General features: G+C 50.3%; 1 protein-coding gene across 1 annotated transcript in view; it reads left to right on the forward strand.

The window, feature by feature from the left end:
• The window catches only part of LOC142285869 (fibrinogen-like protein 1-like protein), a 33,768-nt gene that overhangs the window by 17,172 nt on the left and 3,841 nt on the right, over positions 1 to 12,755 (forward strand). The window contains exon 3 of the mRNA XM_075333304.1: positions 4,054 to 4,083. Coding sequence (XP_075189419.1) covers positions 4,054 to 4,083 — 30 coding nt within the window. The remainder of the gene's footprint in view (positions 1 to 4,053; positions 4,084 to 12,755) is intronic.

A 12,755-nucleotide genomic window follows, 5' to 3' on the forward strand; every position in this document is an offset into this window, starting at 1 on the left:
GTTTTAATAGGTTGACATGGTATATTTGTTCAGGTTTCCGCCTACCGGGCTGCAATACTTTATAGTTAACCACCCCGACTCTTTCCTTTATCTCGTAGGGGCCTTGCCACTGAGCCAGGAATTTACTCTCCGCCGTGGGGATTAATACCAACACCCGATCCCCGGGTTTAAAGGTCCGCACGGTGGCTTGTCTATTGTAGCGGCCGCTTTGCGCGGCCTGAGCCTCCTGTAAATGCTCCTTCACAATTGGCATGACCGCGCTTATGCGGTTCTGCATACCCAAAATGTGTTCAATCACACTTTTATGATGGGTGGGCTCTTGCTCCCATGTTTCCTTTGCCAGGTCCAACAATCCCCGGGGATGTCGCCCGTATAACAATTCAAAAGGCGAAAACCCCGTGGATGCCTGTGGCACCTCACGGATGGCAAACATCAAATAGGGAAGCATCATATCCCAGTCTTTCCCGTCTTTTGAAATCACCCTTTTGAGCATGGTTTTCAGGGTTTTATTGAAACGCTCGACTAAACCGTCCGTTTGAGGATGATACACAGACGTACGCAACTGCTTGATCTGGAGTAGCCGGCATAGCTCTTTGGTCACTTTAGACATGAATGGGGTCCCCTGATCCGTAAGGATCTCCTTGGGCAACCCCACCCGGCAGAACACAGCAAACAACTCCTGAGCTATAAGCTTTGCTGCAGTATGTCTGAGAGGTATCGCCTCGGGATACCGGGTGGCATAGTCAACGATCACTAGGATGTGTTGGTGCCCTCGAGCGGACTTTACGAGGGGCCCCACCAGATCCATCCCTATCCGTTCAAAAGGGACTTCTATAATGGGTAACGGTACCAACGGACTGCGAAAATGGGTCAGGGGTGCGGTAAGCTGACACTCCGGGCAGGTTTCGCAGAACCGTTTTACCTCCCCAAAGACCCCAGGCCAATAGAACCTTTGCAATATTCGCTCCTGCGTTTTCTTGACCCCTAGGTGGCCACTCATCAGGTGTTTATGAGCCAAGTCGAGGACCCGCCGGCGATGCGGCTGGAGCACCACCAACTGCTCTACCCTTACGCCCCGTATTTCATCTACCCGGTAGAGTAAATCCTGCTTAAGAGCGAAATGGGGGTACCTTACCTGGGCACCGGGCAGCTGTGCCACCCCGTCAATTACTGTCACCCGACTCCGGGCATGTATTAATGTAGGGTCCTGGAGTTGGGCTGTCCCAAACGTATCCGGGGACGCCTCCAACTCCGGGATGGGTTCGACCGTCTCAGCCTCTCCTGCCAATACCTCTAGGGGCGACCTATCGGGTTCACATTCTGTCCCTATCATGGGGACTCCTACGGCAGGTGTCCCGGATTCAGGATTGTAGGGCTCAGGTCCCGGACTGACCAATATCTGAGGAGACTTAGGGGGTCCCTTCCATAAAGTCCAAAAATAGGGCAGATCCCTTCCTAGGATCACGTCATAGGGAAGAGTGTTAAGAAGTCCCACCTCATGTTGCACCTGACCGCAAGGTGCTGTGATGGTGACAATCCCCGTGGGATAGTCTCGGCGGTCCCCATGTATGCAAACCACACCCACGGTACGTCCTGTGGCCTTTACTTTAGCCCTCAAGGTGGATCGCACCCGGGTCACTAAGCTTCCGGAATCCAACAATCCTGTAACCGGACATCCATTCACCTGTATTTGGCACAAGTGGGGCTCAGTCTCTGGGGAGACCAGGTCAGCGGTACACACCACCTGAGCATACATTGAACCCCGCCGGGTAACCCCACAATCCATGGGCTCCGTGGTGAGTGGACACTGGGCTTCCATATGTCCCACCCGCTGGCACCGCCAACATCTAATGGGGACGGAAACCCCCTTGACGGGTTGTCGTTTAGGGTACAGAACCTTCCGGACCTCAGGAATGGTGGGCGCGGCCTCAGACGGTACGGGACTCCTGCACCATTGTCAGCGGTGGGTCCTTGGCCCTAGGCTTGGAGGGGCCGGACCGACGGGCGGTACGCAAAGTCTCAGTGTCCCGTATCAAGTCCTGCGTAGCCACATGCCGCTCTACCAGGGACACTAATTGGTCCAGGGTACTCGGGTCACCCTGTCCTACCCACCGTTGAACGGTGACGGGTAAAGTGCGCACAAAACGATCCACTACTACCCTTTCCACCATTTGCACCCGGCTCAGAGTGTCAGGCTGCAACCACTTTTTTACAAGATGTAACAAGTCATAGGCCTGGGAGCGTACGGGTTTGGCTTCCTCATAGAACCACTGATTTACCCGCTGAGCCCGTACATAGGTATTCACCCCCAACCGAGCCAGTATTTCGGCTTTCAGGGTCACATAGTCAATGGCGTCCTCGGTACAGATGTCCAGGTACGCTTTTTGGGGTTCCCCCGTCAGATAGGGCGACAATACCTCAGCCCACTGGGGGGTCGGAAGCTTTTCCCGCTCGGCCACCCGCTCAAACACCGCCAGGAACGCTTCCACATCATCCCCCGGGGTCATCTTTTGCAACGCTTGTCTCACCGCTTTCCGGACGCTGCCGTCGTCACCCGGCCCCGGGGTTGTTGCTGCCGGTCCGGCACGGATCGACTTGGCCAGGAGAACCATCTGTTCTTGGTGCCTTTTTTCCTGCATTTGCAAGGATTGCTGCTGACGTTCCAACGCCCGGAGCAGGTGTGCATTGGTCTGTTGCTGCTGTGCATTAGCCTCTTGTAGCTGTGCATTAGTCTGTTGTTGCTGCTTTAGTATGTCCTCCATGGCGTCACCGGGTTTGGGCTGTAGAATAGCCGCTCGAATCCAGGACATGTGCTACTGGGTCACCAGGGATGGATGCTACACCTCACCGGCTGTCATGCCCGCCGATTCTCCACCATATGTGAGGTAGCACGGTTGGCTGCGCAGCAGAAGACACGGGATCCAGGCATTAAGGTTCACAGCACACGGTTTTAATGTCCAAACAAAAGTCCACAACAATATACATGTGCCTCTCCAGCAGAGAACTCAGGGAGTTCTGTTCACTCCCTCACACCCGGCACACCTGCCCTCGTTCCTGTTTCCATTTAACCCTTCCTTCAGCCTGTAGGGAAACAGCATTAACCCTGGAGTGGATTTACTTTCTATCATGGAGTGAGCACAACCGGGGCGAGACATACCGGCCGTCATAGATAACCCCGGTCACAGTCTCACACCCCCTATTCTCGATTATCGTTGCTGCTGTGTGTACAATGTAGTTCGTCGTTCCTGCGGCAGCACACATCGCTATGTGTGACACCGCAGGAATGAGGAACCTCACCTTACCTGCGGCCGCCGGCAATGAGGAAGGAAGGAGGTGGGCGGGATGTTACGTCCCGCTCATCTCCGCCCCTCCGCTTCCATTGGGCGGCCGCTTAGTGACGTTGCTGTGACGCCGAATGAACCGCCCCCTTAGAAAGGAGGCGGTTCGCCGGTCACAGCAATGTCGCTAGTCAGGTAAGTAGTGTGACGAGTCTGAGCGATGTTGTGCGCCACGGGCAGCATTTTGCCCGTGTCGCAAAACCGATAGGGGTGGGTATGCACGCTAGCGATATCGGTAACGATATCGCAGCGTGTAAAGCGGCCTTAAGGCATAGGTGCACCTTCCAGCAGGACAACAACCTTAAACATACTGCCACCGCTACAATGGAATGGTTAAAATCAAAGTATATTTATATGTGTGTGAATGGCCCAGTCACAGTCCAGAGTTAAATCCAATTGAGAATCTGTGACACAACTTGAAAATTGCTGTTCACAGACGCCTCCATCCAATCTCACTGAACGAGAGCTAGTTTACCAAGAAGAATGGCCAAAAATTATAGCCTCTAGATGTGCAAAGCTGGTAGCAACGTACCCCAAAAGACTTGCAGCAGTAATTTTGTTTAAAGTTGTTACATCAATCGCATATCACTAACATATCTATTCATCCGCAGATTTCCATAATTCCATGGATTTCCCTTTTGGATGTTGCAATTTCATATTGAGTAATATAGGTAGATTGATCAACTAATTAATATATGTATTTGTTTCTTCCTAGATGGCCAAAACAACCATGCGAATGAAGGAGGTATATTTAATATTTGGCTTCTTGGATACTTTTTATGCATGTCATATGATTTATTACTAAATATATCTATATAAGTTGGAGGCTTAATAGCTATTGGGCTGCGCTTGAAAAGGGAAAATTCACATTACTATTAATAAAAAAAACACTGGGTAAATATGACATTAAAGAAGCACTCCCATGTACAGTGGAGAAAATAAGTATTTGATACACTGCCGATTTTGCATGCTTTCCTACCTACAAAGAACAGAGAGGTCTGTAATTTTTATCATAGACACATGTCAACTATGACAGACAGAATTAAAAAAAATCCAGAAAATCACATTTTATGATTTTTAAATAATGAACTAGCATGTTATTGCATGAAATAAGTATTAGATCATCTACCAACCAGCAATAATTCTGGCGCTCACAGATTTGTTATTTTTTTCGTTAAGAATCCCTCCTACTCTGCATCCATTACCTGTATTAATTGCACCTGTTTGAACTCCTTACCTGTATAAAGGACACCTGTCCACACAAGCAGTCAATCACACTCCAACCTCTCCACCATAGCCAAGACCAAAGATCTGTCTAAGGACACCAGGGACAAAATTGTAGACCTGCACAAGGCTAGGATGGGCTTAAGGACAATAGGCAAGCAGCCTGGTGAGTAGGCAACAACTGTTAGTGCAATTATTAGACAATTTAAGAAACACAAGATGACTATCAATCTTACTCGGTCCTTGGTTTCATGCAAGAGCTCACTTCTTGGGGTAAGTATAATTCTGAGAATGGTCAGTAATCTGCCCAAAACTAAATGGGAGGACCTGGTCAATGATCTAAAGAGAGCTGGGACTACAGTCTCAAAGATTACCATTAGTAACACAGTACGCCGTCATAGACTAAAATCCAGCAGAGCATGCAAGGTCCCCTATATCCCTCAAGCACATATCCAGGCCTGTTTGAAGTTTGCCAATGACCATTTGGATGATCAAGAGGAGGCATGAGAGGTCATGTGGTGAGATGAGACCAAAATAGAACTTTTCGGTATCAACTCCACTAGCTGTGTTTGGAGAAAGAAGAGTACAACCCCAAGAACACTGTCCCAACCATGAAGCATGGGGGTGGAAACATGATACTTAGGGGTGCACTGCTTTTCTGAAAAGGGGACAGGATGGCTACACTGTATTGAAGTGAGCATAGATGGGGTTATGTAATGCAAGAGTTTGGCCAACAACCTTCTTCCCTCAGTAAAAGTATTGAAGATGGTTGTGGCTGGGTCTTCCATCATGGCAATGACCCAAATCACACAGTCAGGGCAACTAAGGAGTGGCTCCTTAAGAAACATGTTAAGGTCCTGGCGTGGCTTAGCCAGACTCCAGACCTGAACCCAATAGAAAATCTTTGGAGGGAGCTGATACTCAATTTTGCCCAGTGACAGCCCTGAAACCTAAAAGATCTGGAGATGATCTGTATGGAGGAGTGGGCCAAAATCCCTGCTGCAGTGTGTGCAAACCTGGTCATGAACTACAGGAAACATCTGATCTCTGTAATTGCAAACAAAGGTTTCTGTACCAAATATTAAGTTCTGTTTCTCTATTGTATCAAGTATCTATTTCATGAGATAAAATACATATGAATTATTTAAAAATCATATAATGTGATTTTCTGGATTTTTTTTATTCTGACTGTTACAGTTGAATTGTACATATGATAAAAATTACAGATGTCCCCATTCTTTGTGGGTGGGAAAACTAGCAAAATCGGCAGCGTATCAAATACTTATTTTCCCCACTGTATATGCAATATATATATATATATATATATATATGATCCACAAGGTAGAGATGAACAGGTCGCACTCCAATGGTCAAATAAAGAATTTCTTTTATTCCACGATCACATCAGGGTACAGGTGGTGAGGGAGGATGAGGGTGTGCCACGTCGGACGACGGCAGCCGTTTCGCAAGTAACCTTGCTTCTACGGGTCCAGTCAAGTGATCGTGGAATAAAAGAAATTCTTTATTTGACCATTGGAGTGCGACCTGTTCATCTCTACCTTGTGGATCTTGTATCGTCTTTGCTTTGGGACACGCACCCAGGTCTCCACCTGCACGGAAGCGCAGCTTTGTCAGCCTCAAAGGGGATCAGCGGTGCCCGGTATCCTCCACCCAGATATATATATATATATATATATATATATATTTTTTTTTTTTAATTAAATGTGTGTATATGTGAATGTAATGTAGTGTGAGTGTATTAATATACCGTACTCACCTACCGCTTCCCTCTTGGGATTCAAAGTCATCGCTATTCTGACTAGCGGGTTCACTCTATGCCATGTGCATGAGCCAGAAGTCTCTTTTACAATATAAGTCTACACAACCTTATTCTGAAACTTCATAGACTTACATTGTAAAAGCCAACTTCCAGGTCACGCAGAGCGACCTGAAAATTCTGCCGAGTGGTGGTGTCTAGAGATGAGCGGTTCCTTGGAGGTTCGGTTTGCCGGCAGCAAACGAGCCAACCTTCCACTTGCTTGAGCTTGACCTGAACCCAGGAGCAGGTAACTGATTGGCAGGTTGAGTCTTCGCCCACAAACAGCCAGTCATAAGCAGATCACTTCCAGAGGAGGCTGGGTGGGTTTCTTTCAAACAATTTTTTGGGTTGCATGTTACATTTAATCGTGCTGATGTTACCCCCAGTGTGAGCAGTTCAAATACTGAAAGCGGCTCACACAGGGCTGAGCACCAAGCGTACCTGAGCACAGCGTTGCTTGCGCAAGTGAAGTTCGCACATAAAGCACTCAAACCATGAACCCGAACCTTGATTTTTTTTTAAAGGGAACCTGTAAAGTGCAATACGCACCCAGAACCACGAGCAGTTCTGGGTGCATATTGCTAATCCCTGCCTAACCATTCCTGTACCTAGTAGCATATATAAAGAGATCTTTAGAAAAAGGATTTCTAAAGATTCTTTATAATAAGCTAATGAGGCCAGCAACTAGTCGCAAGGGCATTACTTCCCTTGGCTAGTTGGCCCCCTTAGCATGTAAGCACTTCCCTGTGCACGTACTAACATGCTAATGAATGCGCACCATCAGAGGCATGGTTGATCTCACCGCCCTGTGCTGCCACCGCACCTGATGCTGGATTTCTGCTCAGTGAGTATGATCAGAAGTCCCGGACTTCCAGCCATGCAAACTATGAAATCGGGAAGTCCTGGGACATTCTGATCATGCACATTGAGCTGAAAACCAGTGCTGGTGGCAGAGGAGAGAGCAATCATGCCTCTGGCGCTGCACATTCATTAGCATGTTAGCACGCTCAAGGGGGCGTGCTAACATGCTAAGGGGGCCGACTAGCCAAGGGACCTAACGCAATTGTGATGAGTCCCTGGCTTCATTAGCATATTATAAAGATTCTTTATAAATAGTTTTTCTAAAGATCTTTTTATGTATGCTACTAAGTACAGGTGCGGTTAGGCAGGGATTAGCAAATATGCACCCAGAACTGCTCATGGTTCTCGGTGCATACTGCACCTGACAGGTTCACTTTAAGTTGTGTTTGGTTCGAAAACCGAACCTCAGGCTTGATCATCTCTAGTGGTGTCAATGAGCAGGACGGTGCTGGACACCAGAGACAGTGGCGGTAAGTGAGTATATTATCACCCTCACACTACATTACAACCACATATACACACATATAATAAAAAAAATATACATGGGAGTGTTTGTTTAAAATAGGTTTAGGAATTCTAAAGAGTAAAAGTATATCATGATCATTTGAAATATAATTGTACTTTCTGGAGTAGAGGATCTGGATAATGTAACAGATTTATTAAGCTTTTCCAGAAAAAAAAGATTTTTGTGTACTCACCGTAAAATCGTTTTCTCTTAGCCATCATTGGGGGACACAGGACCATGGGTGTTATGCTGCCTATCCATAGGAGGACACTAAGTAGATGCAAAAAACATTAGCATCTCCTCTGCAGTATACACCCCCTGGCCGGGCCAGGCAACCTCAGTTTTAGTACACAAGCAGTAGGAGAAAAAAACAGTAAGAACTTATCTCAACGGAGGAACATGAGAAAAAAGAGTCATAACCAAATAAGGTACTGAGAGAACCAAGGCCCAACAGCGCAACAGGGTGGGTGATGTGTCCCCCAATGATGGCTAAGAGAAAACGATTTTACGGTGAGTACACAAAAATCCGTTTTTCTCTGGCGCCTCATTGGGGAACACAGGACCATGGGACATCCTAAAGCAGTCCATGGGTGGGAAAAATAAAAGAAAGACATCGCAACCCAAGGACTAGGAACCAGTCCAAGACAGCCTGGAGCACCTACTGAGAGAGATGCTCTACTGCCGTTTGCAGAATTTTCCTACCCAGATTTGCCTCAGCTGAAACCTGGGTATGGACTCTGTAATGCTTTGAAAAAGTATGTAGGCTAGACCAGGTCGCAGCCTTACACACCTGTTCCACTGAAACCTGATGCCGAATGGCCCACAAAGCGCCAACTGCTTGCGTGGAATGAGCCCGCAGCCCACTAGGAATGGGCTTGAGTTGCAAGCGGTAGACTTCCTGGATCGCAGAGCGAATCCAGCGAGCCAGAGTTGCCTTTGAAGCTGCCTGTCCCTTCTTAGGCCCCTCAGGAATGATGAACAAAGAGTCCGTTTTCCTAAAGGGGGCTGTCCTGGATATGTAATATCTGAGAGCTCTGACGAGGTCTAACGAATCACAGAGACCTTTCCACCCTATGAACTGGGTGTGGACAAAAGGAAGGCAGAACAATGTCCTCGTTCAAATGAAACGAGGTAGGAACCTTTGGAAGAAAATCCGTAAGGGGGCGCAGAACCACCTTGTCCTGGTGAAAGATCAGAAAATGCTCGCGGCAAGAGAGTGCTGCCAGCTCCGAAACCCGTCTGATGGACGTAATTGCCACCAGGAATGTTACCTTCCAGGACAGAAGAGCAAGGGAGGATTCCTTAAGAGGTTCAAAGGGGACCTCTGGAGACCGTCCAGAACGAGATTGAGGTCCCATGGGTCCAGCGGCCATTTTTACGGGGGAACTAGATGGGAAACGCCCTGGAGGAAGGTCTTGACTTGCGGTTTTTGAGCCAGGCGGCATTGGTAGAAGATTGAGAGCGCTGAGACCTGCCCTTTAAGGGAACTGAGAGCCAACCCTGCTTGCAAGCCAGACTGCAGAAAGTCGAGAATTTTGGAGATGGCCAGAGGCATAGGCTGGACGTTAGTTTCCCTGCACCATGAAAGGAAGATTTTCCACGTACGGTAGTAAATGCGGGATGAAGCAGGCTTTCGGGCGCTGATCATGGTGGAGATAACCGCAGGGGAGAATCCCACTCTTGTTAATACCCAGGTCTCAATGGCCATGCCGTCAGCTTCAGGGCTCTGGAGTTCCGATGGGAAATGGGCCCTTGGGTCAGCAAGTCTGGGGTGTCTGGAAGGCGCGCCTGGGCCATTCCGGTGCTATCAGAATGACCGGGACTCCCCCTGCCTTGATCTTCCTGATTACCCGCGGCAGCAGGGGTAGAGGTGGAAATATGTAAAGCAGGCGGAAGTGGTGCCAGGAGCAGACTAGAGCATCCGCGCCGATGGACTGCGGGTTGCGTGACCTGGCTATGAACGTGGGTACTTTTGCGTTCAACCTTGAGGCCATTAGATCCACGTCTGGTGTACCCCAGCGAGTGCAGATGTGTAGGAACACTTCTGGGTGGAGAGACCACTCTCCGTCGGCCAGGCCTTGGCGGCTTAGAAAGTCTGCTGCCCAGTTCTCTACCCCCGGTATGTGTACCGCTGATATCACTGACCCCGTCGATTCGGCCCAGCTGAGGATCTTGTGGGCCTCGACATAAGCCGCTTTGCTGCAGGTGCCCCCCTGCTGATTGATATAGGCTACAGCTGTCGCAATGTCCGATTGGACTCGAACCTGACGACCCGCTAGCAGAGGGCAGAACGCCCTGAGCGCGAGGAAGATAGTGTGGATTTCCAGGATGTTTATGGGTAGGGAAGTGTTACATCTCGTGGCTCTCCTGAGGCAAGGACTGAGGCAGTCTCCCATTCCTTGCCTGCCACGAGCACTCCTGCTCAGCAGCGCCGAAGGTCTGCCAGACTGCGCAGTGTGCAGGAGATACCTTCTCAGAGAGGCAGCAGAAGGGTGACACTTAGTGGTTCTCCTGTTACAAGGAGTGAAGCGGTCTCCCATTCCTGGCCTGCCGCAGACCCTCCTGCTCAGCGGCCCCGAAGGTCTGCGAGGCTGCGCAATGTGCAGAGGTTTACTGCTCAGGGAAGCAGTGAGATTCCCGTTATCTCTGCACATTGTGAGACCGAGGATCCCGCCTCTATTTCCCAAAGGCAGGAGGGTGAGCATGTGCAATGCGTGGTGGATCCTGATTCACTCACTGACGTCACACGGCTTGATGACAAGGCTGGTGACGTGGTGAATCCTGACTGGCCAGGCTGGGACGTCGTGGACCCTGATTGGGTCAAGTCCGTCATCTCCGCCTCGCGCCCGCCCTCGGGTGGAGCTGCACCTCCTTAAAAGCTCCCCCTGCCATCATGGTGGCGCGCGACCGTCCTTATATGTTTGGATGTCTGGCAGCGTGCTGCCACGCCACTGCTCAGGCATTACTATCTCTTGTGGGCTTGGCCCTTGCTGCTTAGGCAGTACCTCGTTTGCAGGCCGTGTTCCTGCCTTGCTGCTCCGGCAGTATCCCCTTCAACAGGCCGTGTTCCTGTCCCAGGTGAGCTCCTCAAGTCTCCACCGGACTCACCTGGTTATTGAAAGCACACGTGCGTGGGCACCTCTGTGCTACCCTCGTGCCATATTCTCGTGACTTCCACTGGCACACGTGCGTGGGCACCTCTGTGCTTCCCCGTGCAACAGGTACACCGAGCCGTGAGATCCGTGCCATACAACCCTCACGGGTTAGGGCAGATCGGTGTACATATGTCGTCTGTGACATTCCAGACGATCGCTAGCAGCAACCCGCTCACTCTTCACCCACCATAGCGGCGGTCCCTTACACCGCACAGTGGACCTTGACCGGCGGAAGCTGTCCATTTCCCATCTTGGCACGCTTCCCCGGGTCCCCCTCGTAACAGGGAAGACTCCTGGGGCATCCAACGTCCTTGAGCAGTGTGGTGCCAGTACCCTGCTCCCCAGCCTAGGAGGCTGGCGTCCGTGGTCAGGACCAGCCAGTTCACTGGGAGAAAAGATCTCCCCTTCGATAGGGATGAGGACCAAAGCCACCAGCGGAGTGCATACCTGACTGAAGGTGTCAAGTGAAGATGTTTGTCCAGGGAAAAGGGGCTCTTGTCCCAGGCAACTAGAAGGGCTAGCTGCACTAGGCGGAGGTGCAGTTGAGAAAAGGGTACTGCCTCCATAGCCGCCACCATCCTGCCGAGCACCTTCATGCTGAATCGAATAGAGTGAGACGGAGGACGTAGAAGGCAGCGTACCGCTTGTCAAAGAGCGATCGCCTTTTCCTGAGGGAGATAGATCAAGCCCCGACAGGTGTCCAGGGACATGCCCAGGACGGTGATGGATCGTGATGGGACCGGGGATGATTTGTCTAGATTCAGTAGCCACCCTAAGCGCGATAGGGTGTCCACGGTGATCTGTACGCTGGTTGAGCAGTTGCGGAAGGAGGTGGCCTTGATGAGGAGGTTGTCCAAGTAAGGGAGAACGACTACTCCCCTGGCGTGAAGGACGCTCATGGCGGCCGCCATGACTTTGGTGAAGACCCTTGGTGCGGTGGCAAGGCCGAAGGGTAGGGCTACGAATTGAAAATGGGAGTCCTGAACTGCGAAGCGGAGGAACTTTTGGTGATCTGGGGCGATGGGTGTGTGCAGTCCTTGATATCTATGGAGGCAAGGAATTCCCCATGGATGCAATAATGGACCTTAGGGACTCCATTCTGAATCTCCGTACGTGCACATGTTTGTTCAGGTGTTTGAGGTCCAGGATGGGTCGAACTGACCCATCCTTTTTGGGGACCACAAAGAGGTTGGAATAAAAACCACTGAACTTCTTGTCGTCCGGGACAGGTATTATCACTCCTGCTGTTTGGAGCGAGTGGATTGCTGATAAAAAAGCCTTGCGTCGTTTTCGAGTCTTTGGGGGGTTTGAGAGAAAGAACCGACTCGGGGTTGGGTCCAAAATTCTATGTGGTAACCGGAAGACACAAAGTCTCGCACCCATTTGTCGTCTGAGGTGGCAGCCCAGATGTGTTGAAAGAGCCGCAGTCGACCTCATACAATGAGTGTGTCTTCCGGAGCGCCGAAGGAGTCATGAGGGGAGAAAACGTCGTGGACGAGTCTCCCTAGTCCTGGACTGTTTCGGTCTAGGCTGCCATGACTAAGTGGGTTTCGGGGAGAGCTGAAAAGGTCAGTCCCTGCGTAGTCCGCGGCTAGAGGCGGGGACAGCGCGGGATGTCGACCAACCAAATGAGTTCCGAAAGGAGCGGAACGAGGACTGTGGACGTCTGGTGAAGGTCGTCCTGGACTTCAGCTGGGGGAGGGAGGTACTCTTTCCTCCCGTGGCGTCAGAAATGAGCTTGTCCAGATGTTCGCCAAACAATCGGTCTGGAAAAAAGGGAAGGCCCGTGAGAGACTTCTTGGAGGCAGAGTCCGCCCGCCATTGTCAGAGCCAGAGAGCTCTACGGATGGCTA

The sequence above is a fragment of the Anomaloglossus baeobatrachus genome, chromosome 2 (assembly GCF_048569485.1).
Source record: "Anomaloglossus baeobatrachus isolate aAnoBae1 chromosome 2, aAnoBae1.hap1, whole genome shotgun sequence".
Taxonomy (NCBI): Eukaryota; Metazoa; Chordata; class Amphibia; order Anura; family Aromobatidae; genus Anomaloglossus; species Anomaloglossus baeobatrachus.